Raw genomic sequence first — 24,992 nt, forward strand, 5'->3', positions numbered from 1 at the left:
CAATAGTACAGTGTACATAACATATAATAAACTTCTGTCCAGTTATAAAAGCATGGTCACAAAGAGTTGTTTTTTTCACACCCAAACACACGCCCGCACACACATCCGCACCCATACACCCACATTTCCAATTCATAGATACCAACGGGTTTTATAACTATACATATTTCGAACATAACGCACACACAAAACAGCACACACAAAACAGCACACATACATTTCGGGTACCATCGGCAATACGATACTCGTATTAGTGTAACCTAATATTTAAACAAAAAGAAAAAGGGAAAGTAAAGGGGGTGAAAAATTAAATACAAAAGAACAAGAAAAAAAAAAACAACAGAAGATACATCTACAGTTTTTGACTGCTTTTATCGGTGGTTCTACTTAGTGCTATTTATTGCACGAAGGCGCACCCCGAGGGTTTCCTCCACCAGTAAGACTGGAAAATCCCCATAAAACATTTACTGTGTTGCTGCGAACTAAATCCTGTACGAATATTTTGGCAGTATTTGGAAGGACAAGTCGTTTTCAACAACATATTTTCAGTTTGGTTATCATAAGAACATGATTATATAAAACGGAAACACTTTAGTTTAAATAAGTTTTATAAAGTATCCAAGTATATCTGGTAATGATTTATTACAATTTATCCAACGAATGCTGTGTCACCACCATCTGTGAAATAAAACAATAAAATAAACTATTTTGAAGAGTCAAAGAAACAAAACATGTTAACAAAAATCCATGTATATGTGGTAATTATAATGTAACTATGTCAAACTGATGTACCATTCTGCTGTTGCTGTGATTTAATCAACATAACGATTGACAATCTCCCACTCAGTGATCTCCCTTTACAGGATTAGATTCTCTGCCATCAAAACATTTTCATCAAGATTTTTTGACGATATGATTTTTTTTTCAATTTTGATATTTATTTTAAAAAGTAAAACACGGTTTTTGATAATGATTCAAGACCGTAAGGAGTTAGATGTGAACTCAAAAAACAAGAAGTATCTTTAAAAAAAAGTAAACTAAATAAATGCAAAAGAACTTTTCAGTACAAAAAATTAATGTTAGCAATGCTTGCATAACAATGACATAAAATTATTTCTTGTAGCTAAGAAAATACCCTGTTTTATGAACATTGAAATTAAATCATAACTTATTGATATTGATGGTTTTTCAAAGTAGAACAACTCCTATTTTATATGTCTCTTTATTGTTTTATGTTTGACTTTATAACGTTTTGTAATCGTTTACAAATTAACAATTAAAAACCTATTCTCATTCCTAAACATTATCCTTTACATTATACATTCTATATTCTATAGTGGCAAAAACTATCCCTTACATTTTATTTTCGAGATATCCTTAACATATTATTTTAGAATAGTAATAACTACCCATCTAGAATGACCAGACCAATGAGATTCACCGAGTTCGGGTTGTTTTTTTTTTAAATGACGAATGAACAATTTTTCAAATATTCAGTCCTTCCCTGTTAGTTTTACAGGAAGTCAAACTGATAACAGACGGACGTCGTCCGAAAAAAAATCGGTAACATGAATATTATGAAATAATTTTTAATATCGCACCGTTTATTTCCAAAACAATAGCCGCTTTCAAAAGAGGAATCATTCAAGTAATTAATAATTTCGATTCTACACTTCTTTTTGACATTATGCTCATATTTTCATGGTGAAGATGAGCTGAATTGACTTTATATTTGAAAAGATTGACTGTCAAATTGGTGTTTGACCAACAGTTGATATTGGAAAATGTTTAGGACTGCCACTGCCCCACTCTTTTTATAAACTGAGCGTTAATAGGTAAATTCTTATTGAAATTTGCAGAAAATTTGGTTGGATCTGTGAGTTATTCATTGTTCATGCGAACTTAATTATTAAATTAAAAGGAATTATGGCAAAATGAAAACTTATTTTGACCATCATCCGTTCACTCACTATATACCCTTGGATGGGAATGTCACTTTAACAAAAATATTGTTTGTATTTTCAATCATATCGAAAGACTTTACACCAAAGCTCAAGTTATAATGTCCCTGTTTATTACACACAAGACAATAATTAGGTTATACGATTTCTTTGGCGTATCCGCCATCTTGACAAAATCATGTGATAAGACCATCATCACCTGATTTGTGTGAAGGCACGAAAGTTGAAATATTCTGATTCCCTCTACGGTGTTGGCACCGCAACGATTATTGTGTTTAGTTGATATATGTGCTGTGATCGTTCTACATACATATAAACATTCTATATGGTATTGACAACATAAACAATGGTTTTGTTGAGTTACTGTGATCGTTATATAACTATGTGTTTGGTACTGACGACATGAACTATTAGTTTGTCGGGTTAATGTGGTGCTGTTGTTTCGGTCCTTATACGTGCTATGGCGACATAAACAATGTTTTTGTCAGTTGTCTTGAATAAAGAACGTTTGTGTATGTGTATTTCAGACGGAGTCCTTCTCTCCGTCAGTTATCGATTTGGGAAGAACTGAATAAAATTAGATTTCTCATTGGTCATTTTTAAATTACAAACCGAAATCGGTGAATCTCATTGGTCATCCTCAAATGAAATGTCAAGGACAGTTCTAACCATTTTTGTCCGAAAAAAATGAAAAGGATAGTTCCTACCATACTAAAGTAAAATTTTAAGGATGGCTAGATATGATAAAATGTAAGGGATAGTTTTGTCACTATAAAATCTAATTTAAGTACAGGAAAGAGGACAGTTCTTTAACTTTTATCAAAAGTAAAACAAGTAAAAAGGACACCTTCAATAGTAGTTGTTGTTCTTTAAAAAAATCATCAATATCAATATGCTATAATTTAATTTCAATGTTTCTATGCAATATATGATAATTATAAAAAATCCCTTGTTATATTTTATATTTAGCAAGGTGTAATGTCAATTATATTTCAAAAACATGTATCTTAGACTAGAAAACTGAGTAATATTTGTACACATCGCGACTTATGTGGGGATGCAGGCAGCAACATTCGCCCACGGTAAACCTGCTTACCATTTGAACAGATCAGTATTTTGAACATTGTTGATTTGGAAATGCAATCAATCAATTAACACAATTTACAAAATCACCTGGACAGGCAGAAGCGGCTGTGCAATTCTTGTAATCTTGTGGATCTCCTAGACAGTACTTCCCTCCATGCTCAGGTTTTGGGTTCGAGCAGGTTCGAAGTCTTGTTTGACTCCCAACACCACATGTCTTAGTGCAACTAAACCATTCTCTCCACGATGACCAATTCCCATCCACTATAACATGAAGATTGTCAAAGTGAACTTTTTCTATCGATATACTACATTGTATTTACTTTAATTAAATTTCACTGTAAAACAGAAAGGCTTGAGCGCATCTACTTTAAGAAATTATATTCTTAAATAAGTTGGATGCGTCAGTGGCCGAGTGGTGAAGACTGTTTTTTTCTAGCCACTTGCCACCTCATCGATGAAGGCTCAAGGCCATAGCCCGAGTGATATAATGATGCGCATCCCAGTTATTGAGCAATAAAATCACTGTTTGGGATATATTATTTCTTAAATAGTCCTAGATGCTTCCTAAGTTTATATGAAATACATGAAATAACAATTAAGTTCAGAATTCTTTATCACAAGTCCCAATTTAACTTCTGTTATAAAATAGACGCTAAGCTACACAGTGCAAAAGGAGTACGAATATTAAGAAATACGTAATGTTATATAACATAGAAAACAAGCAATGTCACGTGACAGATAGTAATTTTCGTCAATTATTCTTGTTTCTCGATCTGAAAGTTAATGTCATGATACAGATGGTGTATGTCTGGAAAATGTAATTGTTTCATTAACAATATAGCATAACATTTATACTCATAATCTGAATGTCTGATTGTTGTACCTGGACATGAATGAGTAGTATTGCATGTCTTGTTGTCTATGCTCGCACCTACACACGGCTTGCCGGTTCCTCGTGGGGCAGGATTCGTACAACTCCTTGTCCGTGTTAGTGTTCCATTGCCGCATGTAACTTGACAACTTGTCCAGTTGCTCCAACCCGTCCATCCGCCATCAGCTGTAGTTAAATCATTTAGGTTATATCACTGTTTATGCCCCAGTCACATATTCACGTATAATGCCACGGAAGAGCTACGGTCTAATCGTTAATGGATTACTACGGAAATGTGAAATTTCGTAATCCGCTACGGTTCCAGTACGGACACACAACGGTATGAGTACGGAGTCCGACGGATTTACCACCAAAAGCCCCCGGAGAGACACGGATTGTTACGGACCGACACGGTTTGATACGGTGCGACACGAATCAGGACGGACGCAATACGGATACACTACGGAATAAGCACGGGTAAGTACGAATAAGTAAGGTCTGATACGGAGAAGAACGAATTGATACGGAGAAGAACGAATTGCCACGGATCTATACGGACCTAATTCATCCGTCCACAACCTGTTGCTTGCTCATTTTCAAAATGCCTCACAAGAAAAGAACACCTAGAAAACGAATTGCAGAGTTCAATGATTTTGGCGGAGAGGATTCGGCCTAATCGCGTCCGACCCCCGAGACACATCAGGTCCGATTAAAGTGAATTTCTTGAAGGACTCTTGATCCTCAACAAGTTCGGCCATGAGAGCCTCATACTTAACATGAAGCAGTCTTCGTAAAAGTTCATCTCTAATCCACCATCTCATCTGTCTTCTCTTACCTGATTAGATATGGACTAGTAATCATTAATGAAAAATGTTGATCAATACTGCTTCTCTTTTAATTTTTAGATTTGTTGTTAACCTTACAATTACATTAATTATCGTGATGTTTATGTTTTAAAAATATGTAAAAAGCTTGTTAATTCATCTTATTATCACTCAAGGGCCAGCGTCCGAGGCTTATGAGACACTTCGTTTTATATACATATTTACTCCAATTTCACGATCCAATGTTTGTAAAATATGTAACATTAAATGTTATTCTATTACTTATGAATTGTAGTACGATATTAATATAAATTTACTTCTATGCATTCTGAGCCATTTCAATATAAAGTTGCAGCCAGTAAATTGCAATTATCATTTATTGAATTTATTGAATGTTCCCGCAAATATGTCTGATTTTAACAAGAAGGTAGTATTTATACCCTTGGAAAAGTACATGATACTTAATTCATCCGTACTAAACAGTGGTGGACCGTACCATTCCGTACAGTTTCGTGTTGCAACGCAATAAACCGTATAAGATCGTGCTAATCCTTGCCTCTCCATAGTACAACGTATTACGATCGTGCCTTTCCGTGACAATACCGTATTAATCCGTATTAAAACCGTAGCTTATACGTAGGGTAACCGTACAAATAAGTAGTTCTCCGTACCACACCTTGGAAATCCTTGATAGACGGGCTTCATTTTCAGAAAAGACCCTCCGTTAAGAGCCTAACGGCATTTTTTAGTACAAGCAGGTAGTCAATCGTTTTTACGTAATTCGGGTACGCTGAATCCATTTTTTGTTCTACCACGGCTGTACTTGAAGTCCTTGACCTTCAAAAGGTCAAATCAAAATGACCGCCATTGTCCTTTACCATCTACTTAAAAAATTTTTTTTTTTGGTAGATCTACATATCGTATCGTATTTCCGTTAATCTATATGGAATAAAGTTTTAATTACTTTAAGGAATAATTGACTGATAATTATACATGCTTTACACATTGACTGCTTTCTTTGATTTCAAAATGGACACCTTTTTAATAAATATAAGTAAAGTGCTTTTAAACAAATGGATCTTTCTGTAGGAATGAGTATCAAAAATCGAATAATGATATGAGCAACATGTCATGTCGAATTGTACACACTGTGTAGGTATACTGCACACTTTAATTTATATCATTACTTCAAACTATCACAAGTCATTCTTTTTGGACCATTAATCTATATCAGGTATCTGAGATCCAAAATGTCTTACATAAAACCTGCACATTTTAATTTACCATTAGATGTTTAAGTAATCTTTATTTTAATAGAATATCATTTGTGTAAACCTTTATGGACACTAGATCATTTTATAATTTGAATGCCAAGAGGAAAGGTCAGTATGTAAATATTTTTAAAATTGCCTGTCTTCAGCGACTATGTCTTTGAGCCCGCATGTCTTTGCAACAATATCTTTTGTACGACCCGATTTCAAATAGAAAACAACAACAACAACAGAATCCCAAAACATTGATCAAAATGGCAAAATTGAAAACGTTTTAAATTCGATTTGATTGAGCCTGTACATGGATGTTACTGGAAATTGCAAAGTACTGTCCAAGCACCCTAGCACCGGCCTACGCAAAATTCATATATCAAAGGGGGAAATTGTGAGATTTGGAATTTAGAAACATCCGCAGATGTGTTTATACGATACTTTTTATTGTTGTATTGATATAGCTACTTTATAAAGGGTAAGTATTTATCAATCAAACTTTAAACATGCATAGACATGTTTAAAACAGATCATCTATTTATTAATTGAAATAAACTCAAATAAATGGTAAAGTCATTTTAATCTTTAGTATCTTTCACCTTGAAAAAAAGTCTCGCAAACATGAACCATAAACAGTCTACGAGCTTGCACTGTCTTACGGTTAATGAATAATATAAAGTAAAACATTATATGCCGTCGAAGCCTATGTCTTTAAATTTTATTTACTTAACTGAAAATACGAGTTTTTTTGCGTTTTGTCTTAATTCATTGGTATTTATTCATTGTCTTAGTTAATATCAACGTCTACATTATAATAATGTAACTTTGCCAAGGACGCTGCACCTTATTCAATCTCATGTTTTAAAATCATTCAAGTGACTAAGATATTTTCAAATCTTCATACTTATTTTGTTCTTGGCTATCTTTCAAGAAATTGATGAGTATCTTATTCCATTATGATATAACATATTTTTGATATCATTTTATCTCATATTTTTTCAACTATCACCCCATAAAATTACTATGGTATTTCTTAGTGTAGTTTTAGTCACTAAAATTTGTACCAACTATTTTTGGATACCCTGACAATTATGTAAAACAAAGATAAACAAGGGCATGCCACTTGAAATGTCTCCGAAGCTCGGCTCAGTTAAGGATCCATTACCTTTGTTGCTGGGTCGTGTTGGGGCTGCGTTTATTGAATGCCGCCTTTCTTTGTTTATCGTCTTTTCCATTTTTTACATTGAAGGCATGGTCACTGTAGTCTTACAAGTTTTACAAACATTAGAAACATTAAGAAGCATTTATTTATATCATCAGTATTTCTTATTATTTGAAAAAGCATCCATGAATAAATGACAAGGATTATATAGACACAACTATCAATGTTCTAAATTGACCTATCTAGCTATCAACCTATTAAATGTTTAAGCATTACAAGTAGTCCTAATGTGCCACAAATTTATGCCTAGATACGCCAATATTCATCCATATGACCGGACATGACCTTCAAAATATTTATATGAAATGAAATATGACATTTAATGTCTGAAATCTTACTTTATGCGATAATTCTTTTCTCACTCAAGGCAAATTGTTTCAAAGTACCACGTATTTATTCTAGGCTCCCGCTGAATAACACGTATATGGACTGGACATGGCCACAAATGCACTCTGATATCATGACTTTTGAAATACAAGTGTGACCTTGGAACATTTGTCCGCTACATGTCGTCTTATAAAGAGGCGCCATATTTACCCAAAAATGATTTTTAATTCATCCATGAATGACAAAATCGTTAACCAGACTTTTTAGAGATTTTAAGTAAATATTTTGTTCGAAGGGAAAGTATGATTTTGGTCTTTGATTTACATCATCAGCTGGGTTTTACATGTGAGTCATTGTCCCAATGTGCCATATATTTATGCATTTTTTATTATTTATGAACTATTTCAAAAGGCATCAATTAATGAGAAAGTAATAGATCGGACACAAACATCTTGTTACGTTTATATCATGATTTATGATATAGAAGTTTAACTGTAGACATAACCCTGCTTGCTGCTTGTGCATGACACGACCTTTTCAAATTACACATTTGCGCAAAGTTATTGTCGTTCCAGGACGGCGGCATATACAATTAACAAGATTCAAATAATTTTACCCGAACTCCGCCTGCTCTAGGCCAATCAAAACAGATAATTTAATATGACATGATAACAAAATAGACGAAAAAAGTCCTAACACAGGGGCCTCAACCACCATGTTCTTGTCGGGTTACATATAAGCAAATGAAATACTATCCTCATGCACGAAGCTCGGCACTAGTATGTAGAGGCTTCTATGGGATAAACACCATATGGAATATTTCTCTTACAAGAAGAAACTTTAACTCTATTATTCAGGAAAGTAGTCTATTTCATGAAAAAAAATATTTTTCGAATGCTAGCCTGGATGGCGATTCCTATATTACTTTTGGAAATACTAAGACTTTTTTTAAATATCAGGTCGTGCATGAAAAATTGTTGACCGGGTTCCCCACTTATGAACTTTTACAAAATTGCCTTTCTTGATAGACATGACCCTGATCTTTGGACTGTTGAATTGGCTCTCAAGCATTACACGTCCCAGTACATGTTCTTGCGCAATTGACATTGACATAAGCAATAAACAAACAATTTTCATGGTATCCCTGTTTGAAGATTAAGTAATAATATAAAGTATATCATTTCCCAATCCGTTATAGGCCGTATATTTATGCTTTACTATTTCAAAATTAATCTCTAAATGACAGAATACTAAAATGCACATCTTTATTCAAGCACCTTCAAGTCTAACTTGAGGAGTTGAGATTCACACCTGGGTCTTTCTTATGACATTGTATCAATGTGCCACACATTAATGCAATTTATTTCAAAATCTATCCAAAAATGACAGATATGGACGGGATTAAAAACGGACTGACAGGGACAAGCTATTACTGTGAGATTTGTGAAGATGTCTGTTATCTTCATGTTTGTTTCTTACTCCAAAAGCAGCCTTTTGCCCCCCATAATCAATGATTCATCCTATAGGTCGGGGGTATACGGAATTAATCTAAAAGACAAATTGTGATCGCAAATACCCATAACTGACACAAGAGGACGCTGGGACAGATAGACAGACGGACAGATATTTGAGCAGGTCCCCCTCAGGTTTAAAAAAACATCGCACTAATTTAAAGAACATGCATTGTATTCTTAGAAGTATAAAAAACATCTAAATGACAAAAGTGAACGCAAATATGACTCTCATTTACGTTGTATTAGGGTATAAATTGTGACCTTTTTGCACCATTAAGTTTGTAGTTTTAATGGATGTTTTTCAACGTCTTCGCTTGGAAGTCTTAATTAGTAATAATAAAAGAAAACACGCCTAGTAAAATGCCTTCTTGTGCTTGTTTACTTTAATTATAATACAGTGTATAAAATATAGGAAATTGTCCGCCATTTTGAAATCCAAGATGGCTGCCGCAATAAATTCTATTGTTTTTGCATCTATTCTTCTCGTACACACTTCAGTAGTCTAAAATTAACAAAGCCACAAAATGTGTATATATCTCGCCCATGGGAGAATTAAAGTAAAATTAAAAAATTCAATGGCGGCCATTTTGAAATGATTTTTAAAGGTCAAGGACTAAAAATACAGCCTTGGTAGAGCAAAAAATGAATTCAGCGTACTCAAAATAGGTATGTAAGCCCAACTACCTGCTTATACTTAAAAATGCCGTTAGGATGAACATTTTCCCAAAATTAAACCAGTCTATGACAAGTTTTTGGACTACGAATCAGTACGAACTAGTACGGTTTTCGTACGGACCAGTACGTATCAGTACGGTTAAATACGGACTAGCAGGGATACGCTACGGTTGATTTTTCCGTAGCAAATTTTTGTGCATGTTCAAAAATTGTCCAGGATCGCTACGGATATACAAGGACTACTACGATTGATTACGGTTACAATACGGAGAGCTACTGACCAGTACGGGTAGCTACGGACGATGCCGGAATTAATCCGTGGCCCTTCCGTGGGCGTATTCCGTGAATACATTTGTATGTGACCGGGGTATAAAAATCTTCCGAATATTGCTGTGCAAATCTAATCACCAACATATAGCTTGATTTCCATTGATTGGCAGAAATAACACATTTAGCTAGGTACATTTTGTATTTTTGGGATTTGTATCTTAAAGGGTATATATCTAGTTTGTTTGTTTTGGGTTTAACGTTACATCGACACAGTATAGGTCATATCGCGACGTTCCAGCTTTACTGGTGGAGGAAGACCTCAGGTGCCCTTCCGTGCATTATTTCAGGCACGAACAGGCACCTGAGTAGAACCACCGACGTTCCGTAAGCTAGCTGGGTAGCTTCCTCACATGAAAGAATAAAACGTCCCTGTCGGGATTCGAACCCACAGAGGTGAGGGGCAAGTGGTTTGAAGTCAACGACCTTAACCACTCGGCCTATATATCTAGTGAAATATTTTTGATAAAATTTATAAATGTTAAAATTAAGTTGTTTCCATACTCCAGTAGATCTATTAGAGAAAAAAACTACATGTAACATAAAATGTTCTGTTATTTAACAAGCATGATAACGATACATACAAAATTAAATGTTCCAGAAAAAAATTTGTTATGCTGGTATTTTAACTCCGTTTTAAACCATTCAGCAATGATTGCATGTATGCGCAATTTGCCAGCATATACCAGCATAATGTTTACATGCAGGCATTTTCGGATAATTCTTTTTCAAAAATTCAAATTCAAACAAAATATTTGTAAACTGCAGGCATCAGAGTTATAGCATTCTACACTTTAAACTATCATTTATTATTGCATGTTATTAAGACTGGTTACCTTCATTTTTTGTTAAAATGGACTATAAAGATCATGGCATTCGTTGATATCGTTTTGATATTATACTTGTGAAATATATGATGTTCATATATATGTGTACTATTTGTACTTTAAACATGAAAATAAAAATTACATTAAGCATAAAACTAACCAAAATTTTGAAATACTTATTACTAAAAGGCGCATATATCGAACAGCAAAAAGAAGAGCACGCACTAAATATAATCTAAACCAAAAAAAGAAAATGGCTTCCTTAGCTTCAAAACAACCTCAGAAATTTTGGAAAGAAATCAAAAGGCTCCGAAAAAAATGTAGTAAGAATGAAATATCATCAGATGAATTTTATGAACACTTCAAAAATTTATATTCTAATGAAGATCTTTTCAAAAACGACTTTGTTGAGGAAAGAATAAATAATATTGATATGGATTCTACCAATATTGAAGAGCTTGATGTTAAATTTACAAATGAGGACGTTGTTAGGGCAATTTCTTCTTTAAAAAGCGGTAAGAGTGCGGGGGTAGATTTACTTATACCCGAAATTTTTATACATTGTAAAAATATTTTAGCTCCTGTACTTTGTAAATTATTTAATCACATTTTTGATACAGGTGAATACCCGGAATCTTGGTGCAAGGGAATCATAGTTCCTGTGCCCAAAAAAGGGGATAATAATGATGTGAACAATTATAGAGGCATCACTCTGACCAGTGTATTTTCAAAACTATTTTCAATTATTCTAGATTTTCGTTTACGTAAATGGGCTGAAAGGAATCACGTGTTAAACGATTTTCAATTTGGTTTTAGAAACAATAAGAGCACTACTGACTGTATATTTGTATTGAGTTCTATTATAGATAGGATAACAAAACATGAAAAGAAAAAAATGTATGCTGCATTTATAGACTTTAAAAAATGTTTTGATCTTTTGTATAGAAATGGGATTTGGTATAAATTGATTGAAATTGGAGTATCATTGAAAATTGTAAAAATGTTACGTAGTATGTATGCCTGTGTAAAGTCATGTGTAAGAGCAAATGGAAGATTGTCTGATTATTTCGATAGTTATATGGGTTTAAAACAAGGGGAGCCACTCTCACCTCTCTTATTCATATTTTTCGTGAATGATATGCACAGCGACTTGCTTAATGATACTGTTGGCTCTTTCACAATAGACGACATACAAATATTTCTTTTATTATTTGCTGATGACACAGTTTTATTTTCTTATTCTAAAGAAGGACTACAACATCTTCTAAACAAATTGTATAATTATTGTAACAATTGGGGAATTGTTGTTAATGTACATAAAACTGTTGCTATGACCTTCAAAACCGGTAATCGAAATGATGATTTAGAGGTCTATTATAATAATGAACGTCTTAAAGTTGTTAAATCATTTACATATCTTGGTGTTACCTTGTCATCTAATGGGAATTTTTATCAAGCTCAAAAGTCTTTATCCAACCAAGCATTAAAAGCATTGTTTTCGTTGAATTCTTTATTTGATTATATTTCCTTGAATGTATCTGAAAAGGTTAGACTTTTCGATACTATGATTTTACCAATTTTGACATATGGATCAGAGGTGTGGGGCTTTCATAACTCGCCGGATATTGCTAAAGTTCACTTAAAATTCTTGAAACAAGTTTTAGGCGTTCGTCCGCAAACATCAACTTCGACAGTACTTGGTGAATTTGGCAGATTTCCTTTGACAGTATATCGCAAAATTCGAATAGTTAAATTTTGGTATAGAATTTTGAAAGCCCCTGATACTCTATTTTTTAAAATAATGTTTATGGAACAATGTTAATGTTACAAGCATCCAATTAAATAATATTATACAAAGAATTTATGATCAGCAATTACAACAATGGTGTTCTGAGCTTAGTAGTTTTCCTAAATTATGTAGTTACAATTTATTTAAATTTAACTTTATTCAAGAAAAGTACTTAGATGTTGTAAATAACATTAATCATCGTAAAGCATTATCAAGGTTTAGATGTTCATCCCATAAATTGTTAATAGAAGAAGGAAGATATAGAAATATTGATAGGAATTTACGTATATGTACTAAATGTAACATGAATCAAATAGAAAACGAATATCATTTCTTATTAGTTTGTCCATTCTATAGTGAATTGAGAGGTCAATGTTTTCCTCGGTATTATTGTCATTGGCCAACCATTAATAAATTTATATCAATTATGCAATCTTCGCAAAAGAAAATAATTGTTAATTTAGCTAAGTTTATCTATTGTGCTATGTGTAAGAGAAGCTCAAACAGTTGATTTTATGAATGTAGGTATTTGTTTCCATATTAATATATTCTTTATTTTCTTCTGTGACTCATACTGACATTTTGATATTTTGTAGTAGTTATGTTAACTGCTTACCATACTTTTCTTATGTTATGTAAATATGTTATAACCGCCACGGTAATTTGGCGATGAACATGTATTTGTTTTTGCCAATAAAATATTTGACTTGACTTGACTTGACTATTTGTAAACACATCTCTTCTCTAGCTTTTGTTGCTTTATTGCGATATTGTGATATATGTATCTTAGCGTTGAAAGTCCTTTGAGAAGTAAAATATTTTATACGAGTATTAAAGTAGGTTATTCAAATGTTCGGACACTTACCCGGGCAAGAAGGGTCGTCGATGGTTGTGCATTTAGCTGTTTCTTCAAAGTCACCCTGGCAGTAGTCTCCACCAAAATCAGGTTTGGGGTTTGAGCAAGTTCGTAACCTACTTTGAGTACCAGTTCCACAAGACACGGAACATGAACTCCATGGGAACCAGGCTGTCCAATTTCCGTTTACTAGAAATAAAAAACAACTATAGTAATTGTTTGAAAGGTTTGTCTTTACTTGATGAAAAAGTAATTCTTTATTTGTAAATCTGTAAATGGGTAATTCTTTATTTGTAAATCTGTAAATGGGTAATTCTTTATTTGTAAATCTGTAAATGGGTAATTCTTTATTTGTAAATCTGTAAATGGGTAATTCTTTATTTGTAAATCTGTAAATGGGTAATTCTTTATTTGTAAATATGTAAATGGGTAATTCTTTATTTGTAAATATGTAAATGGGTAATTCTTTATTTGTAAATCTGTAAATGGGTAATTCTTTATTTGTAAATCTGTAAATGGGTAATTCTTTATTTGTAAATATGTAAATGGGTAATTCTTTATTTGTAAATCTGTAAATGGGTAATTCTTTATTTGTAAATCTGTACAGAATGATGTATCAGTATGTTGTAACTTTACATTAAGATAAGAAAGTTGATCTAGTACAACTATCCAAGATGTAGGCTAATCAGTGAAAAGTTAATATCAGATTTAAAATGATTAGTTTAGCATGAACATTTATTTTCACTTGTCAAGTCCTGTAGTAACAACAATTTAAACGCACGGACGTCATAGTGTTTATAGCATGAACCTATAGTACAAGTTACCTGGACATGGGTCTTTGTTACACTCCTGAGTTTGGATGTCCGAACCTGAACACGGTTTGCCGTTGTAGTACGGAGGGGGGTTTGCACATCGACGGATTCGAACCTGGTACCCACCACCACAAGTCTCATCACAGTCTGACCATGTCGCCCAATCAGTCCATCCCCCATCAACTATAAATCAAATTATTCTCTTTGCAAGCCTGACTACTTTGCTTGAAAAAGAATATGGTCTCCTCAAATATCAGCAAAATACATGAAGCTGACATGTCTATCACACAAAGTTTGAACTTATATATTAATAGATAATTCTCGGTTCACAGCAGTTGACAAATAAAACAGACAAATGATTGTTATAATGTTTTTAAATAATACGAAAACAAAGATTTAAGGGCAGGGCGGTATTCAATGAACGCTTGCATGGACTCAGAGGGGAATTAAGACGACTATTCAAATAGGTATATAATCAGTTAAACAAAAGTCTATAATGTAAGCCTTATGATTATAAAATTAAGATTCAACGATAAAGAATTTGGTATAAATTGAGAAAAAAAATGTGAGACTCGTGGATGACTTAATACAGCGCCAGCGGTAACAAATTGACATAGCACTAGCGAAAACAACTTAACATTTATTTCGGAAGAAAGCTAAGCACATTATTTCTATAGTTTTAATTAATGGTATAATATACATAATTATAATTAATGGTATTATATACAATGATAAATAAATCCAGTACACTTGGTGCAAGCTCTAGCGTCATAGAGTATCCGGTAGCAAGTAAAGCAATATTCTATTTCAGTTTTCGTAAAAACTGAAAGCCAACATTCCCTATTCTCTTTACACACAAAAAAAATACAAATAAACTAAAATGATGATAAAGCACTTTATATGACAAAATAATAACTGTTATCGTCCAAATGGTTAAATGGATATATAATGAAAGTTTAAACAGAATATTATCATCAATGTAATTGTCGAAAAGTTGTCGAAAAGTTAACTACAGTAATTTATCTTACGACAATAGAGATACGTATTATAAAAAGTAAATATGACAAAAAATAAAACAAAAGTAGTGATTGAATCATTTTGAAAAATTAGTGAAAACCTTCACGCAGATGATATTACTATAATGCTAGTCAAACCTTGATTCCTACAGAATTGACTACTAGTCCAGTATCAAATGAACAATGTTCATCATGAAAAACCAGTGAAATGCAGTATTTAAATGTGTCTTACTAGGACACTTTGTTGGATTTGTGCAGTTTTCTGACTCTAGCTTTATACCCTCACAATCTTTCCCTCCATGTGCTGGTGCCGGGTTAACGCACTTTCTATCTCTTGTTCTTGTACCTTGTTCACATGTTGCTGAGCATGCTGACCATTTCGCCCAAGCTGTCCAGTTACCATCAACTACAATATGATTTCAGTCATAAACTTTGTTATTTCCCTTATCTTCAACTACAATATAATATCAGTCATGAAATATTGGTATCGGTATTGATATTAACATGTATATTATGAAGCAATTAAATAAGTTTAAACTTAATTAAACGCGATAAGCAAAGTAGATAATAGTAAACACACATACATGAAGTTATAATGTCTTCACTTATCATACAATCTAGGGAGTAGAGCAGTATCTATGGTATGCCAAAGTAATTAAATACTATTAATACTAAATAAATAATGTTCAGAACTGATTTGTCCTACACTACCTACTGTTAAGCATTATTATATTTTAAAAACATCTATATGTAATCTATTTTTGTACTATATCTACTGATTACCTGGACAAAACGACGAGCAAAGTCCACTCTCGTACTCACGGCCGTTACAGGTGCCATTGTTTTCTTCAGAAAATGAACAGTTACGGAACCGGAAATGAACAGATGTACCGCAGGTGGCGCTACATTCTCCCCATGATGCCCAGTCACTCCACGTGCCATCTGATAAATTATACAAATATTATTGGTGAAGCAATTTAAAACATAATTATAACCTTACCCGTGTTAACAAAGTGTCGATTTTACCACAGACACTTGGGGTGTGGAGCTTAAAACGCCTTTAAAATCCAAATAAAATGTATATTTGTCAATCCCAGCACATGTACTGAACATACATATATATAAAAAACTTTAATATAAGCCGTTTTGAAAAAAAAATCATATTTCAACGTCTATAATTATACACAAGATATAATTGTTTGCCGGAAAAAATCCGCACACCTACCGTCAACATCACCATGTATTTTATTCCATTTCCAATATTTTCACATAATCCTTTTGTCCATCGACACAGACGATATAATTCTTCACAATGATGGTCAATTTTTAACTTCAACGTTAATATAAACAACGCAACAGCCGAAATAAACATCAAGATTATCGCCGTTTTACTCCATTTACAAAATCTTTCGATAAATTCAAACGTGGCTCCAGCTTTGCCGTGTGCAAAATGCGCTGCTCTTTGAAATATGGGAACCAACTTATTACGTCAAAGCCGACTGGTTCTCATCTTCAAAGCGCAGCGCATTTTTCACACGGCAAAGCTGGGGCTACGTTTGAATTTATCGAAAGATGCTGTTCGCATCAGTTTCTCTACTTGTTATAGGGTTTTGGTAGCAAACAGCATGGATCCTGATCAGACTGCGCGGATGCGCAGGCTGGTCTGGATCCATGCTGGTCGCAAACCCATTATGCTTGTATTGTCGTGACGCAGGTCAAATGTGTTATCCTGAGAGATAGGTTTTTAGTACAAATTGATCAATTTCGATGTGGTTTTTTGTTTCTAAAGAACCGAGGTCACTTAAGTAAGGAAGGGAATGTATATTAAGATTGATAGTCTACCCGCCTATTTATTCAAAAATAATTAATTTTGTTTCAAGCTAAGATTCCTTAACTTAAATGAGAACTAAACAATAGTGCATGCAAAGAACCAGTTTGAAGCATAAAATATGATCAGTAACATGTAATATCACATAAGACTGCCGCATTCAATCATACTGTACTGATAAGAGTGAGAAAAAACCTTTGCAGTCGACATATTCGCACAGTTCAAATTGGTCCATGTCTCCCACACAATCTGCACCTCCAAACATCGGGAAAGGGTTCGAACAGTTTCGTGTCCTTAAAATATATGCAATATAGAGATTACATCTAACTGCGACATCTTTGTATCATTTTAAAAAAAATTGCCCTAAAGGATTACAAAGTATATCGGTATTTTACATACTTATTTAAGCTCAAATGTGAAAGAAGTCCTTGTGTCTTATACTAATCACTTATGAGTCTGCCTCATGGACCTAACCTGTACTGATGTGATATGAGGAGACATTGTCGTGATACAACTGATGTTCAACCGGATCATTGTCGTGATACAACCAGTGCTTGACCTGATCATTGTCGTGATACAACCGGTGCTTGACCTGATCATTGTCGTGATACAACCGGTGCTTGGTCTGATCATTGTCGTGATACAACCCGTGCTTGGCCTGATCATTGTCGTGATACAACCGGTGCTTGACCTGATCATTGTCGTGATACAACCGGTGCTTGACCTGATCATTGTCGTGATACAACCGGTGCCTGGTCTGATCATTGTCGTGATACAACCGGTGCTTGACCTGATCATTGTCGTGATACAACCGATGCTTGATCTGATCATTGTCGTGATACAACCGGTGCTTGATCTGATCATTGCCGTAATACAACCGGTGCTTGACCTGATCATTGTCGTGATACAACCGGTGCTTGACCTGATCATTGTCGTGATACAACCGGTGCTTGACCTGATCATTGTCGTGATACAACCGGTGCTTGACCTGATCATTGTCGTGATACAACCGGTGCTCGACCTGATCATTGTCGTGATACAACCGGTGCTTGGTCTGATCATTTTCGTGATACAACCGGTGCTTGGCCTGATCATTGTCGTGATACAACCGGTGCTTGACCTGATCATTGTCGTGATACAACCGGTGCTTGACCTGATCATTGTCGTGATACAACCGGTGCTTGACCTGATCATTGTCGTGATACAACCGATGCTTGGCCTGATCATTGTCGTGATACAATCGGTGCTTGACCTGATCATTGTCGTGATACAACCGGTGCTTGACCTGATCATTGTCGTGATACAACCGGTGCTTGACCTGATCATTGGGTTAACAGGCAGATAACTTAACCACTAGTATAACGCTTAAATTACGTGATTTCTAGGCTAGCCATGGTTTGCTTCTAAATGTAGATACTTAGTTATATATGATTTTATCGAATTGATAAAAATTTTAAACTCCACTTATGTTTTTTTTATGAATAATTTTTTCCCGGATTAATGTTTCCTTCGATGTAGGTCTTGACAAATAACTTATGTGCAAAATTCGCTTTCTCCGTTTGTCCAGATTATTCTAACTGTGAAATAATGACCCAAAATTGAAAAACTTTTCACTCAAATTTTGCTAAAAATGGATGAAAAATATAAAATTTTCAGTTCATTTCTGAGTATATTTCTTTACCATCTTTTGCATATATGTCCTTAATTGTCCCCAGCTGATCTACGTAAACATTCACATTATATGTTTTTTAGGCTTTTCGACATAAATGGAGTTTTTTTTAATAATACAATTCCGTGATGCCTCGGTACATAAAAAAGTGTAACACCAACATGTGTTAATATAAGAAATATAAGAAGAACGTGTTCCCCATTCCATATCTATAATAAGTTGCAAAAGAAAGTGTGTACTTGTTTACAGTCAAAATTTGTATACTTATCTAAGCAAAATATTAACATGATTGGTATAATAATTGTTGCTTTTTATAAATGCGTTCTTTTTTTTTGTTTGTTTGTTTTTTTTGTTTTTTTTTTTGTTTTTTTTTTTTTACTTTCGATCCGTCAATAATTGTATGGGATAACATTCAAACAGAAGTCCATATGACGGTACGTCAGGTCCCATGCACCCTGAACACTTTCGTTGATCTATGGATGAGATAAATGCCACACATACAGATTAATGGTCACATAACCAGCTAAGGGGCCAGTTACACAGACGGTCAGTCCCCAATCGGTCATTTAAATTAACTCGCTGTTATGATCGGTTGTCATGCGTGATTTTATTTCTGGTTTTCTGTGTAAACGGCCATCGGTGACAGAAAGCCAACTCAAACGGGGTTGAGTCGATGATTAAATGCTGAAATACTATCAGTTTTTATCGTTTGTAAATCGGAGCTAAATCGGGCGTAACGCTGATTAATCGGTGTTTGATAGCTAGTCATCAGTGGTAAAACACTTTCCGTCAGATATGGCCGGTGATTCATATTTGGTTATCTTTGTCCGATCGGCGATATCGGTGATTAAGAGCTTGCATATCTCGTGATATAGGTTGCTGTCGGATATTTGTAAAATATTTTCACCGATCGAGAATTTTAAACATGTTTAAAAATCCCAATCGGTAATTTTTCACCGATTAAACTTATCTTTCCCCAATAGCAGTTGATAAGTGGAAAACAGGTGACCAATAGGTGATATCGGTGTTAAATACATTGTCATCGGTTCATTCTATAATTTGGCTAAAAAAACTACCGATCAATCACCGATGGCTCTGTGTAACTGGGGTGTTAAAAAGCGTTCAGAAATCACAATTTTGCTATTTTACTTTTCATTCCTCCAAGTGACTAAGTGCACACTTTCTTTTGCAACTGAATATATGTTATAATAATTACCTCTCTTTGTAGCGTTTATAGCCACAAGTATTGTTACATTCTCCAAACTCAGACCAGTTGGTCCAGCCTCCAGGAACTAAATAAAACAAATAGAATTATTTCACTAAGTCTTATTTCAAATCAAATGCATGTCATATAGACATATAGATATAATTAGTATACACTATTGTAGGATCATACATACATGTATATAGCATGGGCTGCGTGGCAGAAAACAGACGGATGCAACATAAAACCTTATTTTACTAGGTATATAATACATTATTTCCTTTTTATTTGGTGGCTTTAAAATGATATATTATACAAAACGACGTCAGTGGTTCAACAAAAAGTAGTGTCCACCTGACAGTGCACAATTATGTTTTATCGGGGTATATAAAAAAACTGCGAATAAACACGCATTGTACCAGCTTACTGACAAATGTTTTCAGTACATTTCACAAGAAATGTTGTTTTTATACAGTACAATTTTTCCTTTTTTACCGTTATAATCTTATATCTCTGCGGTATATATAATATAGAAATCGGACCTCAAGGCATTATATTGACCTCAAAGTCAATCCAAATATTCGGTTTCCGTCAATTGAATGTTTGCGGACTGGCAGATCGGTGAGTATAATGCCAAGAGACCCTCAATGATGTGTACTATTGTTTAATAAAACTACTATGTATATATGTTGCATAAATGTAAAACATTCAGACCCGTATCAGCTTACCTGGACATTCCTTTAATATACATTTAGTAAATCCCTGACTGGAACCTGTACAATCTGAACCGTTATACGCTGGTGCTGGGTTGTTGCAAGCCCTAGTTCTAAATGATACACCATATCCGCATTTCGCAGAACATGTGGTCCACTTATTCCAATCTCCCCATTCACCGTCAACTAAAACAAGTGAATTTTTTTTTATGATTTTCAATACCTTTAACATTGCTTATTGTGCTTGTACTTGTAAATATTTAATTACATATATAATTATAAATGTAATTATAATACAATATAGTCGTGTATGCTATAAATAACGACAAGTTTATACTGGTGATGCCTGTGTAGATTCTTGTTACAATGTTAAACATTGTCCAAAACAAGACAAGCGTATAAATTTTGAAAAAATTCAGAATAGATATATAAATATACTGTAAGTCTGTATTATATGCGGAACTCTATTACCGATGCACTCTCAGTATTTCGTCGTCTGCAGCCATGCACACGCTGAAGTTAAAAATCTTTGACCTCATTCAATAAAAAAATGTAAAGATTAGTAGAATTTCTTCTGCTTCACATAAAATATTAATTATTAAATTCATCAATGAAATTCAATACAAACATTGTATACGCCGATAATACGGAGTCCCATGTTACATTCAGGTATGTGGAATTTTTAAGTCACATCAACACAGCATGTGGGGACTTTTCGGTTTATAGAAAAAATTTCCGACGAAATCAGTAACTTTTTCCAGGAACTCCGTAACAGTTATTATAAAAACTCTTGACAAATTATCATAAGAACTCTATACTTCGTGTAACAGTTCCTCCGCCGTGGTATAATTAAACACAAAATATCGACTCCTTATGTGATGGATGATTGAAAATGATAATATTTGTAGAATTTTAAAATTTTGGGGTCAATTTCTTAGTGGTAAAAAAATAAAATATGTGCTCTGTTGTGCTATGTATAATATTCATGAAAAAAGGTATAATTTTACATTGTCAGTGGAATCTGCATTAATTAATATTGGTATTAGTATACACGACGGTCCGTCGCCTATACTACTATTGGTTGCTCAAGGTTTTGGGTAACACATAGCATTTTGAATTTTAATAACAATAATTTTAAGCTAAATTAAAATGTCCCAATTCTGACCTTCCTGTTGAGAAAGGTCATTTTTTATATTGAAAGAAAAAAATAGGACTTGCTCAATCTGAAGCCAACAAGAAATAGGTGACAAGTTCCATTATATTATAAATGTAGTTACTTACACACGTATAGAAATTACTGTTCTAGCTTTATTAGTACAATACATCAGACGCTAATGGTGTAGTGATAAAAGAAATAATCACTTAATCTAATAATAATGCTGAAAGTTCATATAGTCATCTCTTTTATTCACTTCTTTGCCATGTTTGTATTATTATTAGTTATAATGTTAGTTCAGTTATTTGCAGTCAAAGGCCATGAATTGTGTTATTTCAAGTAAACGAAATAAAATAAATGGTAAAGGAACACTTTGGCTATCACATATGTGTGCAAGTTGCGATTGAAATTGACTATTTTTCAACAGATCCCTAGTGTTATTCCGTTATCCAATGTTTGCACTACTTTCACTGTTCATTTCTTCCAATGCTTACTTTACTTCTTAAAAGTACTAACTTACTTTTACTGCTTGTTTTACATTTACCTACTTGCACTGCTCCCTTACTTCCAGTGGTTATCCTATTCCTTTACTTAAATTTACTTACAGTAATTATCTTGCTGTCTGTGCATATATTGCTTCAAGCGCTTGCAACCATTGCTTTTACTGTTTCCCTTGCTGCCAGTGTTTCTCTTGCTGCCAGTCTTCTCTTGCTTTTAGTGTTCTCCTTGCTTCCAGATTTTCCCTTTTATTCTAGTGTTTCCCTTGCTGCCAGTCTTCTCTTGCTTTTAGTGTTCTCCTTGCTTCCAGTTTTTCCCTTTTTTTCCAGTGTTTCCCTTGCTGCCAGTCGTCTCTTGCTTTTAGTGTTCTCCTTGCTTCCAGTTTTTCCCTTTTATTCCAGTGTTTCCCTTGCTGCCAGTCTTCTCTTGCTTTTAGTGGATTCCTTGCTTCCAGTTTTTCCCTTTTATTTCAGTGTTTCCCTTGCTGTCAGTCTTTTCTTGCTTTTAGTGTTCTCCTTGCTTCCAGTTTTTCCCTTTTATTTCAGAGTTTCCATTGCTGTCAGTCTTTTCTTGCTTTTAGTGTTCTCCTTGCTTCCAGTTTTTCCTTTATATTTCAGTGTTTCCCTTGATGTCAGTCTTTTCTTGCTTTAAGTGTTCTCCTTGCTTCCAGTTTTTCCCTTTTATTTCAGTGTCACCCTTGCTGTCAGTCTTTTCTTGCTTTAAGTGTTCTCTTTGCTTCCAGTTTTTCCCTTTTATTTCAATGTCTCCCTTGCTGTCAGTCTTTTCTTGCTTTTAGTGTTCTCTTTGCTTCCAGTTTTTCCCTTTTATTTCAGTGTCTCCCTTGATGTCAGTCTTCTCTTGCTTTTAGTGTTCTCCTTGCTTTCAGTTTTTCACTTTTATTCCTGAGTTTCCCGTGCTGCCAGTCTTTTCTTGCTTTTAGTGTTCCCCTTTATTCCAGTGTTTGTCGTGGTTCCAGTCTTCTCTTGCATCCAGACTGCACATGCTTCCAGTGTTCCCATTGCTTTCTTTGTTTCTATCGCTTTCACTGCTTTTATAAAATGTATATGAAACGAAACCAGACGTGTCTTTCGCAAGTCAGATTGTTTATCTTTGATCCAGGTCAAAGACAAAATGTTATTATGTTTAAAAATTAGTATGTAACAAGTAGAAAAAAAATAACATAACTGCTGTCTTTTATTTGTTTGTTTGTTTGTTTCATTTTACGCCTTTTTCCAACAGTATTTCAGTCATATAGGCGGGTAGTTTCCTAACCATCGTTCCTGGAGAGTTACACCAGTACTAGACTACCTTCCTCCGCGCTAAACTACCAAAGCATCTCCCGGGGATCGAACCCACGCCAGAGAGGTGACTGGATTAGAAGTCATCGACTCTAACCCCTCGACCACGGAGGCGGTTTTGCTGTCTTTTAAATGTGTATAATAGAATAAACGTATATTACCTGGACAGTGCGACATTTCACATGGTTTTGTGTCATAGTCTATGCCTGTACAATTAGTTCCATTTCCCGAAGGTTCTGGAGCATCACAGATTCGTGATCGAACATGGTATCCATGGCCGCACGAGACAGAACATGTTGTCCATTCCATCCACGAACCCCAGCTGCCGTCTACTGTAAATATATACATTGAATTTGTAATAAATATATACATAGTGAAACTTAAAACGTTCTTCTCTGAAGATCTTTAGGACAGACTTCTGTAACATTGTAAACTTGAGCATCACGTCAGTTAATATTGTTATAATCTAAATGTTTAACATAAAGTACTAAAATAGTTTGTAGAAGAATCTTGACAGAGATGAACGTTTTATTATCTATTAAATAAATTGTATGACTAAAGTAACCACAGACAGGTAAGCTTAAACCTATAATAGAAACAAAACGGCAAAATAATCATACCATCTTGACTGTTAGCACATGTCCACATACAATATACCACGAGCAATCCTAAAACTTTTTGCCCAAACATAATTGGATGGGTCTTACTGAAACGTACAACAATAGAAAATGATGAATAATGATAAAAATGTCTATTAAAATATATCAAGTTAAGGCATATGAAAGATCATCTCTTCAGTAATGTATCTGTAAAATACGCCGAGACAATGTTTTGTATTTCATACATTTGTCGTTTAATGTATTGTCTGTTAGACAAATAATTGCAGGATTAAGAATTAATATTAATACTTATATGATTATTAAAGCCACAGATGGCCTTAGTGGCCGAGTGGTTACGGTCGTTGACTTAAAACCACTTGCCCATTACTGCTGTGTATAAGAATCCCGCTAGAGACCTTGGATCTTTTTATGTAAGGAAGCTATCCAGTTAGCTTACGGAACGCCGGTGATACCACTCAGGTGCCCTTTTATACCAGAAATAATGTACGGAGGGGCACCTTAGTGTAAAGCTGGAATGTCGCCATATTATGTGTTAGAGCGACGTTAAACCCAACCAAAAAACCTAGATTATTCTATAGTCTTACCGAGTAAGATGTCTTGTGTCAATCACCCACGTGTGAACAATCGCGAGGGAAAT

The 24,992-nt window shown here is 34.2% G+C and overlaps 1 protein-coding gene across 1 annotated transcript; it reads right to left on the bottom strand.

The window, feature by feature from the left end:
* Positions 1-590: 590 nt before the first annotated feature.
* Positions 591-24,992, bottom strand: LOC132746242 (coadhesin-like). The gene is made up of 13 exons (XM_060735326.1): positions 24,940-24,992; positions 24,356-24,441; positions 23,897-24,067; positions 20,799-20,969; positions 20,083-20,158; positions 17,393-17,490; positions 16,153-16,311; positions 15,602-15,775; positions 14,366-14,536; positions 13,551-13,730; positions 3,931-4,104; positions 3,135-3,308; positions 591-678 (listed from the first exon to the last, which is right to left on the bottom strand). Exons 2-13 carry the CDS (start codon positions 24,423-24,425, stop codon positions 650-652), a joined length of 1,647 nt encoding a protein of 548 aa, XP_060591309.1. The 5' UTR covers positions 24,426-24,441; positions 24,940-24,992; the 3' UTR covers positions 591-649.

The sequence above is a fragment of the Ruditapes philippinarum genome, unplaced genomic scaffold (assembly GCF_026571515.1).
Source record: "Ruditapes philippinarum isolate M1 unplaced genomic scaffold, ASM2657151v2 ctg4923_1_1_1_1, whole genome shotgun sequence".
NCBI classification, from domain to species: domain Eukaryota; kingdom Metazoa; phylum Mollusca; class Bivalvia; order Venerida; family Veneridae; genus Ruditapes; species Ruditapes philippinarum.